We start from the raw sequence: 27700 nt of genomic DNA on the forward strand, positions 1-27700 counted from the left end.
GCACGTTTTCATGAGTAAATAAGCTATAAACTTGCCATTGGTGCAATGATTTAAAACAACCTTTGTTGGCATTGTAAATAATGCCTTCACTTTTTATCATAATTGCATTTACCTTAATACACCTTTGCAGCAACATGTGGCCCCATTGGTGCCCCCCTGCATAAACAATCAATGAACGCAGGTGGGGAAAGCGAAGGAAGTGACGTTGTGACCAGGAAACAACACAGATTCTTCGAGTTCAGAAAGTTTTAGCAAACTCATCACAAAATACTATCATACACAAAAACAAGGTATATAATTTTCAATTTTACCTGACAGCGTTTAATGAATAACAAAAGAGTGGAGAGGATGGATATATTAATAACCGACGTTAGCCATGATCTCTGATTTAGCTACGCTAACGTTATCTAGTTAACGTTAGCGTTCACAACAATTTGGCAGTAGCTAGCTATTTAGTTAGCGTTAGCTAGCCATCTTTTCGAATGGAACAGCTAGCTAGTTGCGTTATTTGGTTACCTAGCTAGATACCGATTTAACACAGTGATAGCTAACTAGGGTATTTGACAGCTACACTGCCAGCTTGTTTCCTAGCTAGCTAGCTAACGACGTAATTGCCAGAGTAGGTAAGTGATGAGTGAGTAGCCAGTTTACGTTAGGTAGCTAGTAGTCATTTACAAAGAGCTGTGGTTACCCCCGCTGTTAGCCAATTGTATAGCCAATGGAACTCATATTTTAGACCTGTAACTATAAGTCCTTAGACTGTTTTACACCATTAGTTGGATTATTAAAACAATGCTTAGCCCAATTTACCTGAAAAGTATTATTCAAAAGTAGTAACATCTAAAAAATTGAGACCACCATATTCATATGAGTTCATAACGACAGATTTCCTAATATAATGTGTACGATTTTTCCAGATGAAGTTGAAAAGCACGTGGTCAACCGCTTTACCTATTTTGTTGTCAAGATGTAGGGACTGGGCTGCATAAGTAAGTCTGGCGATACCTTCAGCGTTAGAAAGCAATACTCAATCTTTCAAGGATAAATCCCTCTGCAACCAATGGTTCAACTAATTATTTTTCAATAATAGGTATAAAATTTAATGAGCATATTTCCTGTTGATCCTTAGATATGGTAATCCCAAGGTATGTTACTTTTTCCTTGACTGGAATATTGCATATAGAGGGTATCACACAGTCTTTAACAGCAAACAATTTACACTTATTAAGGTTTAGGCAAAGACCAGATGCTTTAGAAAATATATTTATCACATCGACTGCTCTAGGAATCTGGTCAGCATCTTTCAAAAAGAGGGTTGTGTCATCTGCAAGTTGACTTATGATAATATCTCTGTCAGCAATAGATCCCTTTTTATATTGCTGGTTTAATAGAACTTGTAAGAAGTTGGGTTGCAAAGCAGGAAAGAGCTAAGGTGAAATTGGGCGACCTTGCCTAATTCCTCTTTTCAAATCAAATCTAGGATAAGTGCCATGCTTTAATTTAATTGAAATGTTCCCATTCATATAAAGAGTTTTAATAGTACATCAAAATAATTCCCCAAAACAACATTTCTCAAGGGAGAGAAATAGAAACTCATGTTCCACTATATCAAAGGCTTTATAAAAGTCTAAGATGACAATAAAACAATATTCAAAGATTAAATCAGAATAGTCAATAAGGTGTAACACCAGTCGCATATTATTAGATATGTCTATTCCTCATGAAGCCAGATTGGGTCTCTTCTATAGTTGAGTCCAATACTTCCTTCATTCTTTTTGCAAAAATAGAGGCTAATATTTTGTAGTCATTATTGAGCAGACAGATTGGATGCCAATTATTGAGTAGAAGCAAGTCTTTCTTGGGCTTAGGTATTAATGTAATCGGACCTGGAGTCAAACTGGGAGAGATAATTATTTGTAATGCTTTCAGAAAAGACCTCCAACAGTTATGGGGCCAAATGTTGAGAAAAAGTTTTGTAAAACTCAGCAGATATACATCAATCCCAGGAGACTTTTTATTTTGAATGTGTTCAATAGAATAAATGATCTCTTCAACTATAATAGGGTCATCACACTGTTACCTCTCAGCCTCCCCAATTGATTTCACATCCCCCAGAGAGTCAAATAAAAAAGTTGAAGAAACCTCAAAACTATATCAATTCCTGTAGAAGTTGCAACTAAAGTTAGAGATTAATTTGGGATCATCTGTAATGAGACCATTAATATTTAATTGTTGAATTGTATTATTTTTTAGAGTTTTTCTAACCTGAAAAATAAGATTAATTTTGTTCACTTCTTCATAGATCTGACAAAGGCTCCCTCTGCCTTCAATTTATACATATCATCCAACTTGTTTTGTAGCTCAAACAGAACAGTTTTACACCATTAATGTCCCATTGATCAGAAAGCTATGACGTATTTGTGAAGTTGTTCTCTTTCTTCCATATATGCCTAGATCCAGAGAGAATGGCTGCAGACTGGTTGGGTAGTCTGGTGTCAATAAACTGTGGACCAACCCTGGGCATGTACCAGGGAGAAGTGTCATCTGTGGACCAGACTAGTCAGACCATCTCTCTCAGAAAACCTTTCCACAATGGGGTCAGGTGCCCTGTCCCTGAGGTCACCTTCAGGTAAGGATTTCACATGGTGAAGTACAGAAAGATTAGCCTGCGTCACAGATTTCAGGAAATCATTTGCGGTGACAATGACATAGGCGTTGGCATTTGGCAAGACGGCACAAACAGATCTGAGACTCAGGCTACATACAGTGGGGCAAAAAAAATATTTCGTCACCCACCAATTGTACAAGTTCTCCCACTTAAAAAGATGAGAGAGGCCTGTAATTTTCATCATAGGTACACTTCAACTATGACAGACAAAATGAGAGAAAAAAATCCAGAAATCACATTGTAGGATTTTTAATTTATTTGCAAATTATAGTGGAAAATAAGTATTTGGTCACCTACAAACAAGCTAGATTTCTGGCTCTCACAGACCTGTAACTTCTTCTTTAAGAGGCTCCTCTGTCCTCCACTCGTTACCTGTATTAATGACACCTGTTTGAAGTTATCAGTATAAAAGACACCTGTCCACAACCTCAAACAGCCACACTCCAAACTCCACTATGGCCAAGACCAAAGAGCTGTCAAAGGACACCAGAAACAAAATTGTAGAACTGCACCAGGCTGGGAAGACTGAATCTGCAATAGGTAAGCAGCTTGGTTTGAAGAAATCAAGTGTGGGAGCAATTATGAGGAAATGGAAGACATACAAGACCACTGATAATCTCCCTCGATCTGGGGCTCCACGCAAGATCTCACCCTGTGGGGTCAATGATCACAAAAACGGTGAGCAAAAATCCCAGAACCACACGGGGAACCTAGTGAATGACCTGCAGAGAGCTGGGACCAAAGTAACAAAGCCTACCATCAGTAACACGCTACCCCGCCAGGAACTCAAATCCTGCAGTGCCAGACGTGTTCCCCTGCTTAAGCCAGTACATGCCCAGGCCTGTCTGAAGTTTGCTAGAGAGCATTTGGATGATCCAGAAGAAGATTGGGAGAATGTCATATGGTCAGATGAAACCAAAATATATATTCGTCGTGTTTGGAGGACAAAGAATGCTGAGTTGCATCCAAAGAACACCATACCTACTGTGAAGCATGGGGGTGGAAACATCATGCTTTGGGGCTGTTTTTCTGCAAAGGGACCAGGACGACTGATCTGTGTAAAGGAAAGAATGAATGGGGCCATGTATCGTGAGATTTTGAGTGAAAACCTCCTTCCATCAGCAAGGGCATTGAACATGAAACGTGGCTGGGTCTTTCAGCATGACAATGATCCCAAACACACCGCCCGGGCAACGAAGGAGTGGCTTCGTAAGAAGCATTTCAAGGTCCTGGAGTGGCCTAGCCAGTCTCCAGATCTCAACCCCATAGAAAATCTTTGGAGGGAGTTGAAAGTCCGTGTTGCCCAGCAACAGCCCCAAAACATCACTGCTTTAGAGGGAGATCTGCATGGAGGAATGGGCCAAAATACCAGCAACAGTGTGTGAAAACCTTGTGAAGACTTACAGAAAATGTTTGACCTCTGTCATTGCCAAGAAAGGATATATAACAAAGTATTGAGATAAACTTTTGTTATTGACCAAATACTTATTTTCCACCATAATTTGCAAATGAATTCATAAAAAATCCTACAATGTGATGTTCTAGATTTTTTTTCTCATTTTGTCTGTCATAGTTGAAGTGTACCTATGATTAAAATTACAGGCCTCTCTCATATTTTTAAGTGGGAGAACTTGCACAATTGTTGGCTGACTAAATACTTTTTTTGCCCCACTGTACATACATTCTGTGCATTGCTCTAGTTATTTCACAATACATAGGGGCCTACTTATTTGTTTTAAGCAATCTACTGTTAACATGTCTGACATGTCAATGTTTACATTCTGTGCAGTGCTATGGACATCAAAGAGCTCAAGTTCCTGGATATCCAAATTCAAAGTGGTGTCAGCAGAGCCAGTGCTGGACAGGGGGTCTTGTCTGATCCAGGTGTCAAATCTTCAGTGCATAGTGGTCAGAATAGCAGAGGTGGTTATCCTGCCAACAACACCCATTCCACCACCGCTCCTATTACCATTTTACGCAAAGGTGAGATGAGAGGACTAGTTTGGGAGTTTTATTTTTTTAAACTGGTTGCAAGGCCCCAATGCAACGTCCCTTCAGGTAACAACAATTGGGCTGGGTGACATTTTATACAGTGGTAGTGGAACACCATCTTCTATCAGCAGTTCTCCAGAAGCCACAAAGAGTGCTGTCTGACTGAGTGCATTTGAATAGGCCATGGGTCTCTTCAGTGTGTTCTACCATGGCCACAGCCTGCCTGCCTTATGTACAGTGCAATCAGAAATTATTCAGACCCCTATTTACGCATTTTGTTACGTTACAGCCTTATTCTAAAATTGATTCAATTCATTTTTTCCTCATCAATCTACACACAATACCCCATAATGCCAAAGCAAAAACAGGTTTTTAGAATTTTTTTTCAAATGTATTAAAATTAAAAAAACAGATACCTTTTTTAACTATTCAGACCCTTTGCTATGAGACTCGAAATTGAGCTCCGGGGCATCCTGTTTCCATTGATCTTCCCCCCTTCTAAACTGAGCAATCTGGGGAGAAGGGCCTTGGTCAGGGAGGTGACCAAGAGCCCGATGGTCACTCTGATAGAGCTCCAGAGTTCCTCTGTGGAGATGGGAGAAACTTCCAGAAGGACAACCATCTCTGCAGCACTCCACCAATCAGGCCTTTATGGTAGAGTGGCCAGACGGAAGCCACTCCTCAGTAAAAGGCACATGATAGCCCACTTGGAGTTTGCCAAAAGGCACCTGAAGGACTCAGACCATGAGAAACAAAACTCTCTGGCCTGAAGAAACCAAGAGTCAACTCTTTGGCCTGAATGTCAATCGTCACTTCTAGAGGAAACCTCGCACCATCCCTACGGTGAAGCATGTTTTTCCGCTTCAGTAACTGGGAGACTAGTCAGGATCGAGGAAAAGATGAACAGAGCAAAGTACAGACAAATCCTTGAAGAAAACCTGCTCCAGAGTACTCAGACTGGGGTAATGGTTCACCTTCCAACGACCCTAAGCACACAGCCAAGACAACGCAGGAGTGTCTTCTGGACAAGTCTCTGAATGTTCTTGAGTGGCCCAGCCAGAGCCTGGACTTGAACCCGATCAAACATCTCTGGAGAGACCTTAAAATAGCTGTGCAGCAACGCTCCCCATCCAACCTGACCGAGGTTTAGAGGATCTGCAGAGATTGACACTTGTAGCGTCATCCCCAAGAAGACATGAGGCTGTAATCGGTAATCGGTGTAATCGGTGAGTAAAGGGTCTGAATACTTATGTAAATGGTATATTTCAGTTTTTTTATTTATAATAAATGTGCAAAAAATAGTTTTTGCTTTGTCATTATGGGGTATTGTGTGTAGATTGATGAAAAAAATTAAATTAATGTAATACATTTTAGAATCAGGCTGTAACATATAGGGCTGTTGCGGTGACCGTATTACCGTCACACCGACATTCACGAGTCATGGTAATTGGGCTTCTCCAAGCTCTAATGCTGCTGATGGTCATTAGTAGCCTACCGAACTTGCTAACTACCTGGTACTCTGCATTTTATTGTCCCTCTAATCACTCTGGCATCGATGCAAATGTATTCGAAAATCTAATCAAACACTTCATTAGAGGCCTTGAGCTCATATTGCGCAACATTTTGAAAGGCTATGCAATTGCGTGAGAAAACAGAGTGATGGCCTCTACTTAAAAGAAGAGGATCCCATCAGCTTTCTGTATGCTAGGCCTATATACTCGCTTACCATATTTATTTCTCACACAGAATAGAATAGCTTGACATTTGTACTATGGGGGATAGTAGATTGACATAGGCTTGTGCTTTTGCTGTTCGTTATACCTACTCCTCTTGTTGGCTGACGAAAAGTGAATGTGGACAGTTCTTCCAAAATCTTCAATATGCACCTCGGAATTGGATAAGGACGCACGCAATTGCGAGAAAGACATGGATTTTTTTAGGGTGCATTACGGCCACAAAGGGGATGCTGCCATGAAATTTTGGGCATTATCAAGTGCTTGTCAAATTGTAAATGAGAGACTAATGAAGTGTGTACAGCCTGCAAAAAAAACAAAGCAGACCTTTCAATCGACTTTTTGCAAATCATCATTAGTCGCATCATGCAGTCTTACAATGTATTAAAAATCTAAACATATAGCCCAACGTTTGTAAAACAACTAAAGCTTCATTGATATCTCTAAATTAAGCATAAAGGAGTACCTATTTCTTTGTTAACTACTCAACACAGAATAACTGCACATGCGCACTCCCTCATTGTTTGGAGAAAATATTTATATTTTATTCAGCTTTGTTCAATTGTATTCTTCATACTATAAAAGAATGCCACATATTTCTAAGCAAATCTTGTTGCTAAACAAACTAGTGTAGCGCAAAGCTACTTGGCATAGCCAGATCAAGGCCTAACATAAGGACAACTTGGAGTGTGCTATTCTGTTCTTCTGAAATAGACTATTTTCTTCATATCATGCTTCTTTAGACCCGTCTAAAATAAATAATAGATTTATTGTGAAGGTGTAGGCTATATTACATGAATGTATTAGACTTTTTGTAATATAGATGTTCCAAAGGTCTGCATTGGTGGCTTGTAGGCTGTGTGTGGAAGCCAGGAGATGCTAAATGTGTTTAATTAATGGTCAATTAGCATGAGACTGACCAGTTATTGGCTTGACAATCATTGGTTGATGAAATTTGGTGACCGCCAAAGCCCTAGTAACATAACAAAATGTGAGAAAAGTTAAGGGGTCTGAGTACTTTCTGAATGCGCTATTTATTGCATTAGAATCTTACACCATTTATTTAACCTTTTTATTATTATTTTTTTATTTTTTTTATTTCACCTTTATTTAACCAGGTAGGCTAGTTGAGAACAAGTTCTCATTTGCAACTGCGACCTGGCCAAGATAAAGCTTAGCAGTGTGAACAGACAACACAGAGTTACACATGGAGTAAACAATTAACAAGTCAATAACACAGTACAAAAAAACCATCACACTCAATGACTACATACATATTTATGCTTATGAGTGCTAGATGTAGGCTAATACATTTGACCCGCACTATATTTAGCCCCTTCATGTGTTAACCCAATGAATTTGGTGCGAACCGTAACAGTTAGTCCCATTTAGAAAGTACACTCAACACATTGTCACATTGGGAACGAGGCTATTTCTCAATTATGACATGTTTACATAAGACAGTGTAAGCACAGTCATGAACGTATTTCCCGCTATCTGACTGTGATTATAGAGCAGAAAGTTCTCATTGTTGATCTTTTTCCTTATTCAGTGACAGGAGGAAATGTGAAACTACAAGTATCAGTGTCACATGTAAATCCACTCCCTAATCTCTAGGATCTGCACAGTTTGTCAGCAGTCATTGAAGCCGAGCCAACACATTGCTTCACCTGGCATTTTTTTCTCTTTTTGATCATAGTAACATTTATGCACTTGTCTTTTTTGAGAGATACCTAGGCTCTGTGGATAGGAAGGGAAAGGTTACACTGTGTTTTACCTGACTGGCATATTCATACATTAAGGGCTTCTGTTTCTTTTGTTTGGTCTCTGCTCTGTTATTTCTGTTTATCAGACACAAATCCCTGCAGTGTTTTGGCACGTTTTAGTAAATTATTAACCTCGGATGTACTATGAGAATACTTGTTTAATCATTTCTGCCAGGTATAATAACCACAACCCATAAAGCAGTAACCCTTTTAAAATAACTACTACGTAGTAGTCTGCTTAATCAGTCTAGTTTATTTCTGTCTGTCTGGTGAACTGGTGTCCTTTCCTCTAGTCACCAGGTTACTACTTACTGAGCGTGGAAGCAGCCAGGCACTGTTTGCAATGCTGTGACTTCCCCACATTCCCATAGCGTGCTAAAGGCTTGTACCAAAGTTCCTCTTTACAATACGTGTGTGACTAAGATCAATAAACATTCCCCCCTCGCTGTGTCTGCTCTTAAAGAGGTTATGCAAGGCCTGGCTTACGTGCCTTAGTGCCCTTCTGTCCCCCCCCCTCCCCACAGGAAGCCATGTTGTCCCAGTGGCAGTGCGCTTGGAAGGGGCCAGGCCATATCAATTGTGGAAGCACTGTTTACCTTTTGGATTTTTTATTTTAATCTCCAGATTCTTGGGCCAACAGCCAAGGGAGCTAATGCACAAATTGCATGAGACCAAAGTGCTGAGTGGCAGGGGTTGGGCTGACCCTTTCACACGCAATGCCATGCCCCTAACCAGCCCCATAGCAGGGGGCCATAGAAAGAAAGGGAGGTGGGGTTACGGACTACTTATACAAGATCATGGGCTGTACAAATGATTTGTAATTATCTGACATTAATCTTGCTGGGAGATTTAGGATGGGAATGTAGGAATGAAATGAAGGATGCATAGTCCTATGCAAATTGAGTGGATTATCTTGGATCCAAACAGACCTTGTTAAGAGTATAATTGGGTGGAAAAATAGCTTTTTTAATTAATTTTTTGCATAAAAAATGTTCCTATACATGCTCCTATACATGCTATCAGCTTAGCCCTTTGTTTTTCCTGTGCCCCTGGTACATACATTAAGTGTACAGTAAAGCTCTTCCTTCCTGTTCTTGATTGGGGTGGCAGGTCGCCTAGTGGTTAGAGAGTTGGACTAGTAACCGAAAGGTTGCAAGATCGAATCCCCGAGCTGACAAGGTAAAAATCTGTCGTTCTGCCCCTGAACAAGGCAGCACTGTTCCTAGGCCGTCATTGAAAATAAGAATTTGTTCTTAACTGACTAGCCTAGTTAAATAAAGGTAAAATTATAAAAAATGGACTGTGTCACACACACAGAGGGAGTTGTTGCGGCTGACTGACATGGTTTTCCTTCTGTCAGTCTTACCTTGCATGTGAACACATTTCCCTCCACACAACACAGCAACATGTTGACAAGCCTCACACGCTGTCACAGCACGCTGTCGCTCACTCCAGTTTAGCTCCTGTGTGTTTATCTCACTGGTGTCATAGTGATTCATTTTTCTGTAAGAAACGTTTGCTTGTAATGTGTGTAACTTAAATATGGGTCATGTTTAATCAGAATTTGAAATGTAGTTCACCGTGAAGTTTCAGTCAATGATTTTTCACATGGCTCAAGTTCATGTTTTGTTCAAATATCTCAGCCTTTATTGAACCTAAGATTCTTACACCTCTCCACATTTTCACATCAATTCTATCAGACACTAGTACTAACTTGGTGTTCATTATTCTCTGCTTGACTTGGAGCGTTGCCCAGTGCATTCAGGCATCTGATTCACTGAGATTTACAATAGACCTGTAGGTAAGTATACTCTGTGTGGTCTCATTGTAAAATATTTTGAAAAGCTAATGAACACATATGAACAGATTTTTTTTAAAGCAGTCCCTCACTCCCCTCCATTGTCAAAAATACATTGATATAGTGGCAGGTCTCAGATCAGTCGGTGTGATCGGGTGACAACGCCATTGTGACAACAGTAGTGTGTACGTGACTTGACTGAGAGACTTGGTGTGTATCTTGCGTGAGAGCCTAAAGTACCTAGCTGTCAGTGTGACACTTGCGTGCGGCTGTGCCTCTCTCTCTCTCTTGGTTAGCGTGAGACCTCATCCCGGTTAGGGTTGAACACCCGGTTTTTCCAGTTATTTTTTTTCCAGTTGGTTCTTTTTGATTTGTTAGTGCGCCATGCATGTATCTAAACATTGTGTGTTGGTAGAAAACTACTAGCCTGTATTATTAATGTGCTATTGATGTTGCTTGTTATATAACTGTAGCTCCCGATACAGCCATAGGATAAGATCAGTATTGAGGACACATTAGAAAGCAGACTGGAGTCCTGACAGAGATTAATGGACTCCAGTCTGAAATATTACTCTCTTAACTGGGATTTTGGGCTTGTGCACCATAATTGCTAGTCAGGCTATAGAGGCGGCAGGTAGCCTGGTGGTTAGAGCATTGGGCCAGTAACCGAAAGGTTGCGACATCGAATCCCTGAGCTGACAAGGTGAACATCTGTCGTTCTGCCCCTGAACAAGGCAGTTAACCCACTGTTCCTAGGGCGTCATTGTAAATAAGAATTTGTTCTTAACTGACTTGCCAAGTTAAATAAAGGTTAGATAAAAATATATACTGTAAAAAGAAATCGGAATAAATCGTCCTTCTAATGTCTTGATTTATGTTCTTCAGGTCCTCCAGCATCATCTAGTAACCGAGGGCCAAACCAGGCCACGCCGAAGAAGAATGGAGTGAAGAACGGAGGAGGTGGAGGGCAGATGAGGCTCAGGGATGACGAGTGTTTTGGTGCTGACATGGACGAGGGTCTGGACACAGACTTTGACTTTGAGGCAAATCTGGCACTGTTCGACAAGGCAGCCGTGTTCTCGCAGATTGACGGCACAGATTGCAATGGGGCACGTTCCCGTGGTACGCCCGGTGGGGAACGTGGTACACCCACACGTTACCGTCACGACGAGAACATCCTGGAGGTCAAACCAGTCGTCTACCGGCAGATCACGGTCCCACAACACGGGGGCAAGGAGTACTGCACTGGTAAGAGAGAGAGAGAGCGAACACAACACGCTCCATTCAGAGAGAGGGAGAGAGAGAGAGCGAACACAACACGCTCCATTCAGAGAGAGAGAGAGAGAGAGAGAGCCCTCCATTCACATATATATCACACATCCACATTAGAAACCTGCTGCCCTGAGGGTTAGACAGATAGAACACTCTCCATTCACATCTGTCATCACACATTCACTTCCAGAGGCCTGTCTGCCAGTGCCCTTAGGCCCTGAGTGTCTCTCACCCCAGCCGCTGGATCTATTGAGGCTACAGTAGACCCATGGGTTTGGCTAAGCGAGCCAGACTAGTGGAGAGACAGGACAATTGTGTACAGCTCTAAAATAGGCCTTAAAACAACAAGCAAGAAAAATAAATACCCAGTAATCGGACGCAACAGTGTCGGTATTCTCAGTGAAGCCCATCGGGCTGGAGATGTGATGGGGGAGAGATATAGGTTCCGGTCACAGCCCAGCCCGTGTGCAGCGTGTGGTGAAGAGGCTGAGCCTCTCCCTCTCAGTAATTACTGCTGGCTTCTCCCTACGGAGTGACACACCCACCGTACACACACACACACAGCTCTAATCAGCTATTCTTCTCTGTCCATACAGTCTCTTGTTTGTTTTTCTCTCCTTTAAGATACTAGAATGTTTTTCATGTAGCTCAAAGATGGGAAAACCTCTGTAGATTGGTGACCCATTCAACCAGAGAATGGGGATTGACCATTAAAAATATATATTTTTTGACTCTGTATCTGGTGAAAATGAAAATAATTGATGACCAACACAATAAGTTCTACCCTCAGAATGTTTTCTGTTGCATGCGTGTCAAGCGGACCGGTGATAATGATTGTAGTGTTTACTTTGGAAACTAGTTGAATTCCCCCTCCATGTTAGTATTGACTTTAGACAGAAATAGTATACGTTCTCAGAGTGACAGTGCTGGTCTACCTCTTGTGCTTTTGTGAAGCAACACTGAAACTCTTTGCTGGGTGTGGGTTTGACTGTCCTATTGGCCAGAGAGGGCCACCACCCACTTCCGCAATGTGCTGTGCTGGCTCGGATCCAACTTTGGTTACTCTTTTGATTGAGGCAGCAGGTGACTTTTGAGCTTTGAGCTCACTGCCCCACCATGCAGTCCCACTCTTTATAAGTGTGTTATATAATTGGTTTCATACAGGAGATAAGTGAATGGCACACTATGCTAGGCCCCTGGCCTGGATTCCAAGGTGTGACAAGAAGAGCAACACCTATCACTCTGGCTCAGCTGGACCAATCACTACGCTGTAGGGATAGGGGATCAGTACCAGTCAAATCTGGTTTCTGGTGTTGGCATAAAGTCATATAGGTCTTCGTGGAACACAAGCACACTCACACACATGCTCGCTCTCTCATTAGGGAAAAAGGATAGCGATGCCAATACCATCGCATTTAGTCATATCAAATCAAATTTATTTATATAGCCCTTCGCATATCAGCTGATATCTCAAAGTGCTGTACAGAAACCCAGCCTAAAACCCCAAACAGCAAGCAATGCAGGTGTAGAAACACGGTGGCTAGGAAAATCTCCCTAGAAAGGGCAAAACCTAGGAAGAAACCTAGAGAGGAACCAGGCTATGTGGGGTGGCCAGTCCTCTTCTGGCTGTGCCGGGTGGAGATTATAACAGAACATGGCCAAGATGTTCAAATGTTCATAAATGACCAGCATGGTAAAATAATAATAATCACAGGCAGAACAGTTGAAACTGGAGCAGCAGCACGGCCAGGTGGACTGGGGACAGCAAGAAGTCATCATGTCAGGTAGTCCTGAGTCATGGTCCTAGGGCTCAGGTCCTCCGAGAGAGAGAAATAAAGAGAGAATCATAGAATGCATTCTGTGCACCCATGGAGATAGGAGTGTTGTGCTTCTGTTGCCAGCTGACTAAATACTCCCAGACAAAGACACTGCACTGATACACCTCACTGGATAACCTAAATCACTACATGAAATGACTCACTACATGAATGTGAGCCCTAGTCTCAAATAGCCCGCTACACTACAGTACATACTGTACCGACATACAGGTATGTGAAATGTGCAACAGTTCTTAGAAAGGGTTATGTAAGTAGCCTAACATGGACGACAGCCAGAGTTATCAGGGCGACAGCAGTGCGGTGACTATGATGACAATGCGGGCCAGGCAGCCATTAAAAGCCTTGTCCCTGGTGCTGAGAACTGGGAGCTGAATGTGGACGCTTTTCTCTTTTTACTGAACGGGCTGGGCAGGTCTGCTACCTCTGCCTGAATGCTGTCATGCTAAGCCCCATCCTCTGTACCTTGTAATTATCAGACCGCTCTGAGCTTTACATAAACAGCACTTCTCATAGTCACACACAGGTTACCACTCAAATGGCACCCTATTCCCTATATAGTGCACTAATTTTGCTAAGGGCCCATCGGGAATAGGGTGCCATTTGGGATGCAACCACACTACATGTGGAACAAACCCTTAACCTACTCCAGGCTGCTCACACCTGAATCCATTCCTATCCACTAAACATTTAAATCAACAGCAGAAAAGGGCTAGGAAAACAAATGTTTGGCGTTGGGATAACATTGTCTGTCTGCTGTCCTTTGCTAATTGCTATGTGTGTTAAACCACTCCTCATCTAAACGTTGGCACCTTAATTGGGGAGGACGGGCACGTGGTAATGGCTGGAATGGAAAAAGTGGAAAGGTATCAACAACATCAAACACATTCAGTTTGCTCCGTTCCAGCCATTATTATGAGCCTTCCTCCACTGCTACACATGTACTCAAATCTCTTCACTGTAAACATACTAAAGCCACAGAACAAATCAAATCACTGCCCCGTTAACTACCTTTGATGGAGAGAGTGACAGGAGAGGGTGTGAGAGCTGAGGACAAGTGTTATTCACAGCTATTGATTCCCTTGGTCTGGTGGCATGAGAAATTTTTTGTGCTCCCTCTTTCTCCCCAAATTCAATCTTGTCTCATCGCTGCAACTCCCCAATGGGCTCGGGAGAGGCGAAGGTCGAGTCGTGCGTCCTCCGAAACATGACACGCCAAACCGCGCAGCCAGGGATGCAGTGCCGTAGACCGCTGCACCACTCGGGAGGTCCTCAAATGGAACTTTCTAATCAATTGACCTGCATTACTCATAGTTATGAGGGCTGAGGTTATGGAGTGTTAGAGGCTCGCAGCCCCTTGGTACTGCAGCAGTAACAGGCCTGTAGTCTGGAGGAACCTTGTGAAACTGTGCATCTCACTCCTTGTTCTCTCTCTCTCTCTCTCTCTATCTCTCTGTCTCTCCAACCTCCCTCTCTCAGCACCAGCCCTAATCACCCATGGCCCGCTTCCTGCCTGCATGTGTGTATTGATTTCAGCTTCAACGTTCTCGTTGTCATGCTTGAAGGATTGCTTCCAGCTCAGTTTATTTTACTGCCGCTGCGTGCTCCTGGCTACCCAGTTGAGCAGGTTGAGCATTGCGTGTAGTGTAGTGGGTGTGTGTGAGTGTGAGAGTACACAGGATCGGGGTGGGGGGCTGTAGCAGGGGAATTCCTTACAAACACACATAGCTGGCGGGATGGTCAAAAAGCAATTAGATCATAGTGCAACTCCCACCTCTCCCTTTCCTTCTCCTCAGTGGCAGGTTGCATGACAAGGAGCAGTTGACTTTGCTGTGTGCTTATCGCTCACGTGATTGTCCGAGGAACGGTGCAGTAGAGTAGACTGTGTTTCTCCCATCCAACTGTAACATATTACCTGTCCTTGTACTGGAACAGTGGGAGGGATGTGGAGATACGGAGAGGGAAGAGATAAGGTTCATTTCACCCAGGCACGACATCCATCTATCTGCTGTTTGCAGGTGTGTGTTTTCTTGCATGTCACACTGCATGTGTTCTGCCTTGAGTGATATGCCTGTGTGTTTCTGATAACTGCATACGTGCCTGCATGCACATAATACATGAGGAGCGAAGCCACGCTGAGCACTCAAATGCCAGCCCAGCGCTTTGAAACAGGCCGTTATGGTCTTACCTGCTTCACTATCAAAGGGATATTGAGCCGTGCAGCCCCTCCAGCTAGTGTTCCTCTCTAGACTAATGTGCCATGGGCTATAGGTAGAGATTAGCACAGGGCTCTTTTAAAGGGTTCCGTGAGCAGCTACCAGAATAATGACATGGTTGTGGTAGTATCTAGGAACCATGTTCCCTGGGCTGTTCTTTCCTAGATATCCTCTAATGTGTTGACACACAGACCTGAGCAGTAGAGAGATAGATATACAGTTGAAGTCGGAAGTTTACATACACTTACATTGGAGTCATTAAAACTTGTTTTTCAACCACTCCACAAATTTATTGTGAACAAACTGTAGTTTTGGCAAGCCGGTTAGGACATCTACTTTGTGCATGACACAAGTAATTTTTCCAACAATTGTTTACAGACAGATTATTTCATTTATAATTCACTGTATCACAATTCCAGTGGGTCAGAAGTTTACATACACGAAGTTGATTGTGCTTGTAAACAGCTTGGAAAATTCCAGAAAATTATGTCACGGCTTTAGAAGCTTCATTTGAGTCAATTGGAGGTGTACCTGTGGATGTATTTCAAGGCCTACCTTCAAACTCAGTGCCTCTTTGCTTGACATCATGGGAAAATCAAATGAAATCAGCCAAGACCACAGAAAAAAATTCTAGACCTCCACAAGTCTGGTTCATCCTTGGGAGCAATTTCCAAATGCCTGAAGGTACCACGTTCATCTGTACAAACAATAGTACGCAAGTATAAACACCATGGGACCACGCAGCCATCATACCGCTCAGGATGGTGACGCATTCTGTCTCCTAGAGATGAATGTACTTTGGTGGGAAAGTGCAAATCAATCCCAGAACAACAGCACAGGACGTTGTGAAGATGCTGTAGGAAACAGGTACAAAAGTATCTATATCCACAGTTAAACGAGTCCTATATCGACATAACCTGAAAGGTCGCTCAGCAAGGAAGAAACCACTGCTCCAAAACCACCATAAAAAAGCCAGACTATGGTTTACAACTGCAGATGGGGACAGATATAGTACTTTTTGGAGAAATGTCCTCTGGTCTGATGAAACAAAAATAGAACTGTTTGGCCATAATGACCATCATTATGTTTGGAGGAAAAAGGGGAAGGCGTACAAGCTGAAGAACACCAGCATCATGTTGTGGGGGTGCTTTGCTGAAGGAGGGACTGGTGCACTTCACAAAATAGATGGTATCATGATGAAGGGAAATTATGTGGATATATTGAAGCAACATCTCAAGACATCAGTCAGGAAGTTAACACTTGATCGCAAATGGGTCTTCCAAATGGACAATGACCCCACGCATACTTCCAAAGTTGTGGCAAAATGGCTTAAGGACAACAAAGTCAAGGTATTGGAGTGGCCATCACAAAGCCCTGACCTCAATCCCATAGAAAATTTGTGGGCAGAACTGAAAAAGCATGTGCGAGCAAGGAGGCCTACAAACCTGACTCAGTTACACCAACTCTGTCAGGAGGAATGGGCCAAAATTCACCCAACTTATTGTGGGAAGCTTGTGGAAGGCAACCTGAAACGTTTGACCCAAATTAAACAATTTAAAGACAATGCTACCAAATACTAATTGAGTGTATGTAAAATTCTGACACACTGGGAATGTGATGAAAGAAGTAAAAGCTGAAATTAATCATTCTCTCTACTATTATTCTGATATTTCACATTCTTAAAATACAGTGGTGATCCTAAATGACATAAGACAGGGTGTTTTTACTAGGATTAAATGTCAGGAATTGTGAGAAACTGAGTTTAAATGTATTTGACTAAGGTATGTAAACTTCCGACTTCAACTGTATATACATACATACACACACACACACAGTGCATTCGGAAAGTATTCAAAACCCTTGATTTTTTCCCCACATTTTGTTACGTTACAGCGTTATTCTAAAACTGATTAAATATTTTTTTCCCCCTCATCACTCTACACACAATATCCCACAATGATTAAGCAAAAACTGGTTTTTAGAAATATTTTCTAATTCATAGTGTTTATCTCCACTATTATTCTACAATGTAGAAAATAGTAAAAATAAAGAAAAACCTTGAATGTGTGTGTGGGTGGTCCTGGAACTGAGTATTCACTCAAGAAGTCAAGCTGCAACACTCCCACACACACTAGCCATCTTTATTGGCACATGGGTGTACCAACCAGTACACCTTAACCACCTGTTATCAATTTTCCCCTTTGTCATGGTACCCTTATGTTTTGGTGGAGTCCTATGTGAGGTGTGGCGGTAGTGTGTGTGGGCCCGGGGGGCTGCCGCCGGTGTCTTTCTCAGCCCAAAGCTCTGGTTATGGGGATGCTGAGGGAGCTCAGCAGGCATGAGCTGGAGCGTGTGAACCCAGCCCCTCCAGAAGACCGCAGGGGATAGCTAGGAGAGGCAGTTCAGTTCGTATCCTCATGTTTGGCAGCCCTTTACAAAATATGACACTCTCTTTGTTGTTGCGGCAGACAACAGTGACAAATGAGAGGGGAAGAAGGGGATCTTCCTTCCGTGATTGGAAAGAGATCAGGTCAATGGAAGCTTTCCCAAGGGAACTGGCTCCTCGTGTGAGGGGATGTTCTGCTTATTCATGAACTCCTTCTCCTTGAGGAGTTCCTGTGTGTGTGTGTGTGTGTGTGTGTGTGTGTTTGTCCTCATCGTGAAAGTTCATGCTGTTGGTGAATTAGGCCTTGTAGTTCCTTTTGATAATGTCTAGTCACACTGATTATGAGGATTCTATACAGTTCTATTTTTAGTACCATTTCCATATATTTTGGGGGGAAATCTGGAACTTTTTAAAATTCCAATCTCTACTCTTCTCATAGCTACATATATTATTATCTGGCACAATAACAACTAATACATGTTTATTTTCCCCTGTTGTCTCTCTCGCTCCTCTGACTGTAGACTCTGGCCTGGTTGTCCCCAGTGTGTCCTATGAGCTTCACAAGTGTCTTCTGGCCTCAGCGGAGCGGCATGGCCTTTCTCTGGAGCGGAGGCTGGAGATGACTGGTGTGTGTGCCAGCCAGATGGCCCTCACTCTTCTGGGGGGCCCCAACCGGTGAGTGGCTGGGTGGGCTTCCTCTACTGGGGTAACATCACATGCAACAGGCTTCATTGATACCAGAGTTGTGTTCAATAGGCACGAAGCTAAAGAAAACGGTTTGAAATGGGGAGGTACTACAATATCTGAACTTGCCCGATAAGAAGTGTTCGTTTTGTTTGAAGTTCCAAGGTGTTTTGCTACAGTGTGCCCTAATGAACACGACCCAGGGTTATACGAACATGCCTTTGTCCTTCTATTTTTGTAAATTTTTCATTGTTTCTTGTATTGTTGCCGTGGTGATATACTGTAGTAAGGTGTTTTAAACAGGCAATTAACCTCCTAAGGCACTGATCAATGAAACTCTGGATTGCCGATGCTATGTATTGGCCGATGAGAGGTTTTGAAGCCACCGGTAGGACATATTGGCAGTCCTCCATAGGAATGAATGGAGCTTTTTCAAAAGCTTGAGTTAGTCGCTAGTGGTCATACAATGTGATGCAATCATAACGATATTGCACCTTTAGCCTGCCTGAAGGAGAAAAGGGAAAATGATAGAGCCCGGGCCAAGACTAGAGTAAACCTCGGATTTGCGTTCACTCAGTGGAGAGAACAATGAGAGTTGAAGGGATTCAAAACTGACACAGGTTGCATTTTTTCTGCTGAAAATGTAAGACATTGTTAGGTAGATAATACATATTTCTAGATATAAAGTGAAATGATGGTTTTGATATTTAGTTGTAAATATGTATGCAAGTGTTTATTTTGGTTTGCTTGTTTTGATTGTTGTCAAGCCACACATCCAATAGTTTATATTAGCTTGTGCAGCTTATTTGCTGACTTTGCCATTGCCATTGCTGTTTTTATTTTATTTGTATATAACATTTAGCTTCACTAGTAAGTCATAACTAGCTACCTAATTTATGTGTATGACGTCACTTGACCTTGTGTTATATTTCTGTGGTCTGAAAGTCACGCTGTGATATTAGCTGGCTAGCTATTTCACACACTACTCTACTGGCAAGGAATAGCCATGATCATAAAGTTAATTTGAAATACACAAGATGAGTCACAATGCAATGATTTGTTTGATCGGAAGGGTCTAGTTTTAGAACCTGTCATGTCGTCGGCTGGATTTTCCAAGATTCACTGACGAAACGGTGTCAACTGCACGTCGCTTCTTCTTGATCTGAATGTCCCGTCTTTAGTCAGCTGTTGTACAACACAACATTCTAAAACTAGCTAGTTTTGTCTCCTGTTGGCTGTTGTATCTGAACTGGACTTCATTGCTTTGAACCTGAAATATAATTTCAGTCATGAAAGGAATACATCGACATCAACACCTAGCAAGCCTGTTTCCAGCCCCACCATTGTTGAGTATTGGAGCAGAATCAGATCGGTAAGCATAGGCTTTAGCAAAATATTTTTGATCTGTTCCATCATTTTGTTTCCCCTAGCTAGCTAAGAACAGTAATAACAAAGTAACATATTTTAATGCTATGCATCTATCTAGCTAAGCTGTTTAGGAAAATTAACTGCACAGGATTTACTTTGATTATTGATGACATTCTAGCCCAACATTATACTACAGCATAGAGAGCTGTTTGAGCTGTCTGGCTGAGATGTAAATAAACAGCCTAAACTATACACATGTATTGAGTGTATAAGACTGTAACATGACATTATATGAAATGACTGGAAACATTAAGTCCTCATTCTGTCTAATAGCCTACTTCTCCAATTAATGTATTTACTCTGAATATCTATTTCATAGTTGTCAAATGGTAAAATCATATTCCAAATGGGGATTGATGGGGAATGTTTTATTGGTTGTCTATCTAGGTCAGGGTTGGACAACTCCAGTCCTCAGGGGCTTGATTGGTGACACACTTTTGCCCCAACCCCAGCTGACTCAACTGACTCCAATAATCAACTAATCATGGTCCTTATTTTAGAATACAATTTGTTGAATCAAGTGTGATTATTATAGGCCTGTAGGAAAGTGTGAAACCAATCAGGCCCCTGAGGATAGGAGTTGCCATCTTACCTAATTTCTACCAATCACATGTGCAACTAGAGGCGCAAAACTCAAAATCACCATTTACTCCAGACACCAAGACACATACAAAGCTCTTCCTCGCCTTCCATTTGTCAAATCTGATCATAACTCTATCCTCCTGATTCCTGCTGACAAGCAAGAACTCAAACATGAAGTACCAGTGTACAGAGGCCGCTCAGTACAAAAGTGCACAGGTGAAGCGGATGCTAAGCTACAGGACTGTTTCGCCAGCACTGTGGACTGGAATAGGTTCCGGGGACTCATCCGATGACATTGAGGAGTTTACCACATCAGTCACCGGCTTCATTAAGTGCATTGATGATGTCGTCCCCACAGTGACTGAAGGTACATATCCCAGCTAGAAGCCAAGGATTACAGGCAACATCCGCACTGAGCTAAAGGCTTGAGCTGCCGCTTTCCAGGAGCGGTACACTAACCTTGCAGATTATAAGAAATCCCTCTATGCCCTCTGGCGAATCATCAAACAGGCAAATTGTCAATACAGGACGAAGATCGAATCCTACTACACCGGCTGTGACGCTCTTGGATGTGGCAGGTCTTGCAAAAAATCTTTTAAGTAGGTAGCAGGAGGATAGAGTTATGGTCTGATTTGCTGAAGGGAGGGCGGGGAAGGGCATTGTATGTGTTTTTGTGTGTGGAGTAAAGATGATCTAGAGTTTTGTATCCTGTTGTTGCACGCTACAGTTCTGTACTGATGGTAATGAAAATCCATAGACAAAATACTCACCAAATATTATTCTATCATTCAGCTAAAGGAGACTCTACAATAACAAGTCTTGAAGGTAGAGTGTCTACACATTGAAAACTGCACAGGACTACAGCCCAGAAGTTCAGAGAGCAGTGTTGAGAACACTGGGCTCTCGATTGGGGCTCCCAAGGGGAATGGTACTGAGATCAGATGATCCAAGACTCCCTGAAGTGCCACCACCAACAACGGATGACCTGCTACAACTTCGAGGAAGCGTCGACATGCGACACAGGATGCAGTTAGCACAGCTTTGAGTAGTGAAGGACCTGAGCTATCCGTTTAGTCAGAATTGGTCATTCCCGGGAAGTATGAAAACCTATGGAGTACTCAGAAATGTTGTTGAAAGAGTTGGGCCTACAACCCAACATATATAAATAAGGGATGTTTGTGTAAGCAACAATAAACTTGTGTGAGAAACAATATTTGTGCATTCTTTATCTAGCAAATTGGCATCATTATTGTATTTTTTAAAATGGTTTTAGAATTATTTACTTAACTTCTGTTTTCCTGGATATTCAAAAGTGTGGGGTCACTTAGAAATGTCCTTGTTTTTGAAAGAAAAGCACTTTTTTTGTCCATTGAAATAACATCAAATTGATCAGAAATACAGTGTAGACATTGTTAATGTTGTAAATGACTGATTTTTTATGGAATACTACATTGGCGTACAGAGGCCCATTATCAGCAACCATCACTCCTGTGTTAGCTAATCCAAGATTATAATTTTAAAAGGCTAATTGATCATTAGAAAACCCTTTTGCAATTGTTAGCACAGCTGAAAACTGTTGTTCTGATTTAAAGAAGCAATAAAACCAGCCGACCTTTAGACTAGTTGAGTACCCAAAGCAAAAATAGTACCCTCAAAACACCAGTCTCAACATCAACAGTGAAGAGGCGACTCGGGGATGCTGGCCTTCTAGGCAGAGTTGCAGAGACATTCCATTTTTTAAAAACTTACAATGGTTGGGGAGCACCAAAATGGAAGCGCGGTGGCTTCAAAACAGCGCCCCCCTGTTTGTCATCTAGTGTATTTACAAATCATTCTCCCTGTTAAGTCAAGAATGTCCGACAGGCTGTGAAGCTTCCAGTTCCCCTCTGCTTTAGGCTTTTCTCTTTGTGCGTGTGAAGGAGTCAATGCAAACTCCATATTCATGATGAATGGACAGTGGCTTTAGCAGTTAATCATGACAGAAAGCCAATACTTTGCATGGAAAGGTGTAGCAGCCTATTGAAAGCGTGAGGTGTTTATGGTCGACATAGGACACAATGCTCCACTGACCTTGATTACAATGATTACAGATAAAGGCTTCCTCTGGTTTTTATGCTGTAGTTGAAGAGTTGTGTTTTTATAAGAAAGGGAAACCCTTGCACAACAACCAGTTTATTACCCATGCAGTCCTGAGGTGATGATAATGCTCCTTGGTTTGCAGTGTGTGGAAACTGCAGATCATGATGTTCAGATCAGTCATGATTGTATTCTGCACAATTAATTATCTCAATGAGGACAAAGTTTGTCTAATCCACCAGCAATCGCATATCCCAGGCCTTGGCTTGTACTATTTGTATTGATAAGAACTCAAAATAAGACAACAAACAAATCACATATGTCTCTTGGATGTCCCCAGGCTGACACCTAAGAATAATCACCAGCGTCCCACGGTGGCCCTGCTGTGTGGCCCCCATGTCCAGGGGGCCCAGGGCATCAGCTGTGGACGGCACCTGGCCAACCACGAGGTGGAGGTCATCCTCTTCCTTCCCAACTTCGTCAAGATGCAGGAGTCCATCACCAACGAGCTCGCCCTCTACAGCAAGACCAGTGGCAAGCAGGTGGCCAGCATCAATGGTACCGACTTATCCTGACTAACAGATTTGTTCTCTGTTCACAGATATTATCAGCTTTTGAAATCATTATATGTGATGAGACTGTAGATGGAAAGGTAAATGGATTGTAGATAGTGAGGATGGTGAATCCACTTCCTGGTAGTGTTCTTTTGTTAGGATGAGTTGTATAAAAATACCATTGTTTTCTAATCTAGAGTAGACACTTCCCTCTGTATACTGAACAAAAATATAAATACAACATGCAACAATTTAAAAGATTTTTCAGTTTATATAAGTAAATCAGTTCATTGAAATAACTTCATAAGGCCCTAATCTATGGATTTCATATGACTGGTCCGGAGCATCCCAAACATGGGTGACCTGTCTGAGTATGCAGGCCATGGAAGAAGTGGGGCATTTTCAGCTTCCAGGAATTGTGTACAGATCCTTGGGACATGGGACTGTGCATTACCATGCTGAAACATGAGTTGATGGCGGCGGATGAATGGCACGACAATGGGACTCAGTATCTCGTCACGGTAACTCTGGACATTACAATTGCCATCGAAAAAATGCTGTTGTGTTCGTTGCCGTAGCTTATGTCTGCCCATATCATAAGCCCACCGCCACCATGAGGCATTCTGTTTACAACGTTGACATCAGCAAACCACTCGTCCACACGCCAGATTCTCTAAAACATATTTTAGGCAGTTTATAGTAGAGAGATTAACATTACATTCTCTGTTAACAGCTCTGGTGGACATTCCTGCAGTGAGCATGCCAATTGCACATTCCCTCAACTTGACATATGTGGCATTGTGTTGTGTGACAACATTTTAGTAGCCTTTTATTGTCCCCAGCACAAGGTGCAGCTGTGTAATGATCATGCTGTTTAATAAGCTTCTTGATATGCCACACCTGTCAGGTGGATGGATTTTCTTGGCAAAGGAGAAATGCAATCTAACGGGGATGTAAACAAATTTGAGATAAGCTTTTTTGCGTATGGAACATTTCTGGGATCTTTCTTTTCAGCTCATGAAACATGGGACCAACACTTTACATGTTGCATTTATATTTCCATTCAGTATAGTTAGGCACAATTAGCAAAAAACTCAAATCTGTGCTGCTTGTCTGCTTTTAACAGCGGTACACTGAAACGATGTTGCCCTCTGCTGGAGGTCTAGCTACTCAGAAGCTTTCAGTTCAAACCCTGATCTCTGTCCCTCTCTCTCCTCCCAGACCTGCCGGTCAGCCCAGTGGACCTTGTCATCAACTGTCTGGACTGCCATGAGAATGGCTTCCTGAGGGAAAAGGCCTGGTACCTGGCGGCTGCGGACTGGGCCAACCAGAACAGGGCTCCGGTGCTCAGCATTGACCCTCCAGTGAGTGGCAAGAAGCAGGCCGTGGAGGCCAAGTGGACCCTGTCTTTGGGCCTGCCCCTGCCTCTGGATGGTGGGGAGGCTAGGGTCTACCTGTGTGACATCGGGGTGCCGAAGCAGGTGTTCCAGGAAGTGGGCATCAACTACCATTCACCCTTCGGCTGCAAATTCGTTATTCCTTTACACTCTACATAGCAGGACCTGCCACAACCTACCAGCCCTGGCTGTGCACAGGATTGTGTTGTCATTCTAGTGAAATACAGAAGGCCTTCTTAGAGGGTGATGTGTACAGTTACTGAATAAAGGTTGTGGTGGGATTTCAGAATTGGCACTTAATTGTATTGCTGGTTGGTATATGTTTTTCCTTTGCTCCCGGTTGACCCCTGGGAGTGTATTGCGTGCCACGGGAGAAGGGTAAAGCTCCAAGAGGAGGGCTTCCTGTCCCGTTGGGCTTTGTGATAAGGGCTATGTGTGTGCATTGCCCCCTATCAGCCAGTCTTGAGTATGTTATGTTTACAGAGAGCTGACTAACCACTATGAGTCAGTCTCTATCTATGAACCCTGACCGTGTGACCAGCCATGGGCCTGAGACATACTTCCTGTTTCCTACTGTAGATTGTGTGGACTGGAGACCACAGGACCTGGCTGACCCAGTGCCCCACAGCAGAGCTCAATTTCTCTCACCTCTCTGGGAAAAGCCCTATGATCCGAATTGGAGATATTTATTTGAAATGCCCTTATTCTCACTAAATTCAATTGGTGTGTTTTTCTTAAATGCCACTTTTTGGTCAACATTGGTTGGAGCGAATTTCAATTGAAATGTGTATTTAGCTATCACTGGTATCAACTTGTAACAAACACATTTGTTTCCTCTTTTCTTTATCTAAAGAAAATGTTTAAGAATTTGTCTGTTTTTGATAAATAGGGAAGATATTTTGGATTTGTTTGAATGCATATATTTTCTAAGCTGCATCTGGGCTATATTTTAACAACACTGCAATGAAAGATGTAAAAGAGGTGCTCAACACCATTGTTTCAGTGTATTTGTGTTATCGTACAAACAAATAGTTTCTCCATCTTTTACACTTCTCATATGAAATCATATCTGTTTGACACCTGTCAGATAAGGCCACATACAGTTTTATAATAGTTTACAAGGGTATGCATATGTATCTGTTAAGTAGCTATACACAGTAGAAAGGTACACATGCTCTACCTCTGCTGCCGTGACTGTGTTCTTGCTTCAGGTTTTGTAAACATGTAATTTGCCAAGCAATACCATTTAGTTTACACTTAGTATTACAGCATTTGTCAAGAAAAAAAATGTAAAGATAGTTTTCCTAGTAGTAGCCATTGTACCATTTAATTCACTTTCTGATAGGATTGGGTTTGTATTTCATTTGTATAGGCAATATGCCATTTAAATTCCGAACACAAGCCTTGGATGTGCAGCTAAACAGATGGGCCACGGTAGATAAGACTCGGATATTATTTTTTTTGCAATCATTTTGAAAGTGGATCTTCAAATGCGCTTGAGCCAGACTCGGATTTGTGTGAGACGTTCTGTGGTTGTGTAAACAGATCTGTAATTACAGACCTGTTAGGTCACATACTGGCCAGGATGTCTGAATTATGTTTGCAAACGATTAGCGATTTTTGCAAACACTTGGTGCATTATAGTATGGTCTTAGTATGGAGTGCAGACATTGTGTTTTAGGGAGCTTTTGTGAATGGGTTTGATTTAGGTTTGGCTCCAAGGGCATTGAGGCTGACTGCTTTCTTAAACTGTATTTCATTCTTTTTTTATTATTCTAAATCCAATTATTGGTGTGTTTGCACATGTTTGTTTTCATGGGTAGTCGAAGAGGATTGATCTGAATTGATTGGGTTACAACTTTGCAAACATTCATATGACTTGGAAGTACTGTCTTGTCTGTATCTGCTCTACATTTCCAAACGACTAAATCAGGCTATTGTTAATAGTGCATACAGTACATGTAATACAGTGAATCAATGGCATCTGTTGCCAATTGTGTAGGACTATGAGTTTTCATTTGTTTTTGTTTATCTCTGATAATGTTGCTCAATAATGCTGTATTGCTCAACAATTTCACGCATTGAGCTTTCTCACGTATTACAAGTGTGTGTAGCCTGTAAATGTATGCCATCTCACTGCAGGTGCCAACTACAGATACTTGTAGTATCTACATAACATGTTATGATGTGAGAATAGAACAACACAATGTATCTTTATAAAGCATCCAAAACACGTATTTTAGCTTAGTAGTTGGGCTCCTTGAGGCTGCTGCTGTTGTCAGCTTTGAGAGGAATGCCTGTTCCTGCATGTGATTCCAGAGACCTATGGATGCTGAGGTGAGAAGTCTTACAGGAGATTTTTTTGTCATCTAAAACTGCTACTTTCAGAAATATTTCCATGGGAAATGATGTTCTTGTATTGTGACACTCCAGCCCAGACAGATTTATTTTTAAGTGATTTATGGTCATATTGTTACAAAACATTTGCCAGAAAACAGGCCATGTTTTCACACAGCTAATTACATTCATTTTCTTAAGGATTTACAGTAATAGTTTTTGGGAAGTGTCCTCGTGGTAGCTAGCAATGGGATAGTGGCTAATCTCATATGATGTCATGATGGAGGAACTAAACCACTTTTGTTTGATCATATCATTACAGATTTAATCAGGATTTTGTTTACTTAAGTTTATTTTTTGAGTAATTGGTGTGTAAACTGGAATAATAAACGTTATCCTTTATCATAAAGGAATTTCAGCAAGGCAGATGAAGCATGTGACAAGTATTTGTAATGGTGTGCAGATCTGGTCCAAGTTGATACTGTTCTGTATACTGAGATCAAGCTTGAGAATTAATGACTGATAAACATTAAATGTGACACTGCATAGAAAATATTCAATTTTTTAAAGGGCTTCATTTGTTTCAACACACTTCCATTTCAATGTCTGTTGACCTGTTGTTGTAATAAAGACCACTTCATCCATTTTTATATAGAAAATACAGGGGGGCAAAATGTGCCACATGCACTACTTTTGTAGAAATCTTGAGAGCACACTATTTTATTTGTTATGCTTATCCCACAGCTACAATTGTTTTGTTTTTTTTGGGGGGGACGTTTGTTACAAGATCATGCGTGGGAGTGTGTATAGTAATTGTTAAAGTTCTCCAAGTCACACTTTTTATGAAGCTGCAGCAAATGTATTGTGTTTTAGTTTATTAAATGGACATGTGGCTACTCTTCATGTTTGTACCAGATTTGTGTTCACATATTATTTGTACGGTGGGGTACTGAGGATGCATTTTCACAGGTTGTCC

The 27700-nt window shown here is 41.9% G+C and overlaps 1 protein-coding gene across 1 annotated transcript; it reads left to right on the forward strand.

The window, feature by feature from the left end:
• The first annotated feature begins 205 nt into the window (after positions 1–205).
• LOC135550733 (enhancer of mRNA-decapping protein 3-like) lies at positions 206–27625 on the forward strand. Its single transcript, XM_064981808.1, has 7 exons — positions 206–290; positions 2455–2629; positions 4458–4651; positions 10843–11205; positions 18188–18341; positions 22777–22994; positions 24212–27625. Exons 2-7 carry the CDS (start codon positions 2466–2468, stop codon positions 24544–24546), a joined length of 1428 nt encoding a protein of 475 aa, XP_064837880.1. The 5' UTR covers positions 206–290; positions 2455–2465; the 3' UTR covers positions 24547–27625.
• Positions 27626–27700: the final 75 nt, after the last annotated feature.

The sequence above is a fragment of the Oncorhynchus masou genome, chromosome 1 (assembly GCF_036934945.1).
Source record: "Oncorhynchus masou masou isolate Uvic2021 chromosome 1, UVic_Omas_1.1, whole genome shotgun sequence".
In the NCBI taxonomy this organism is placed as follows: Eukaryota; Metazoa; Chordata; class Actinopteri; order Salmoniformes; family Salmonidae; genus Oncorhynchus; species Oncorhynchus masou.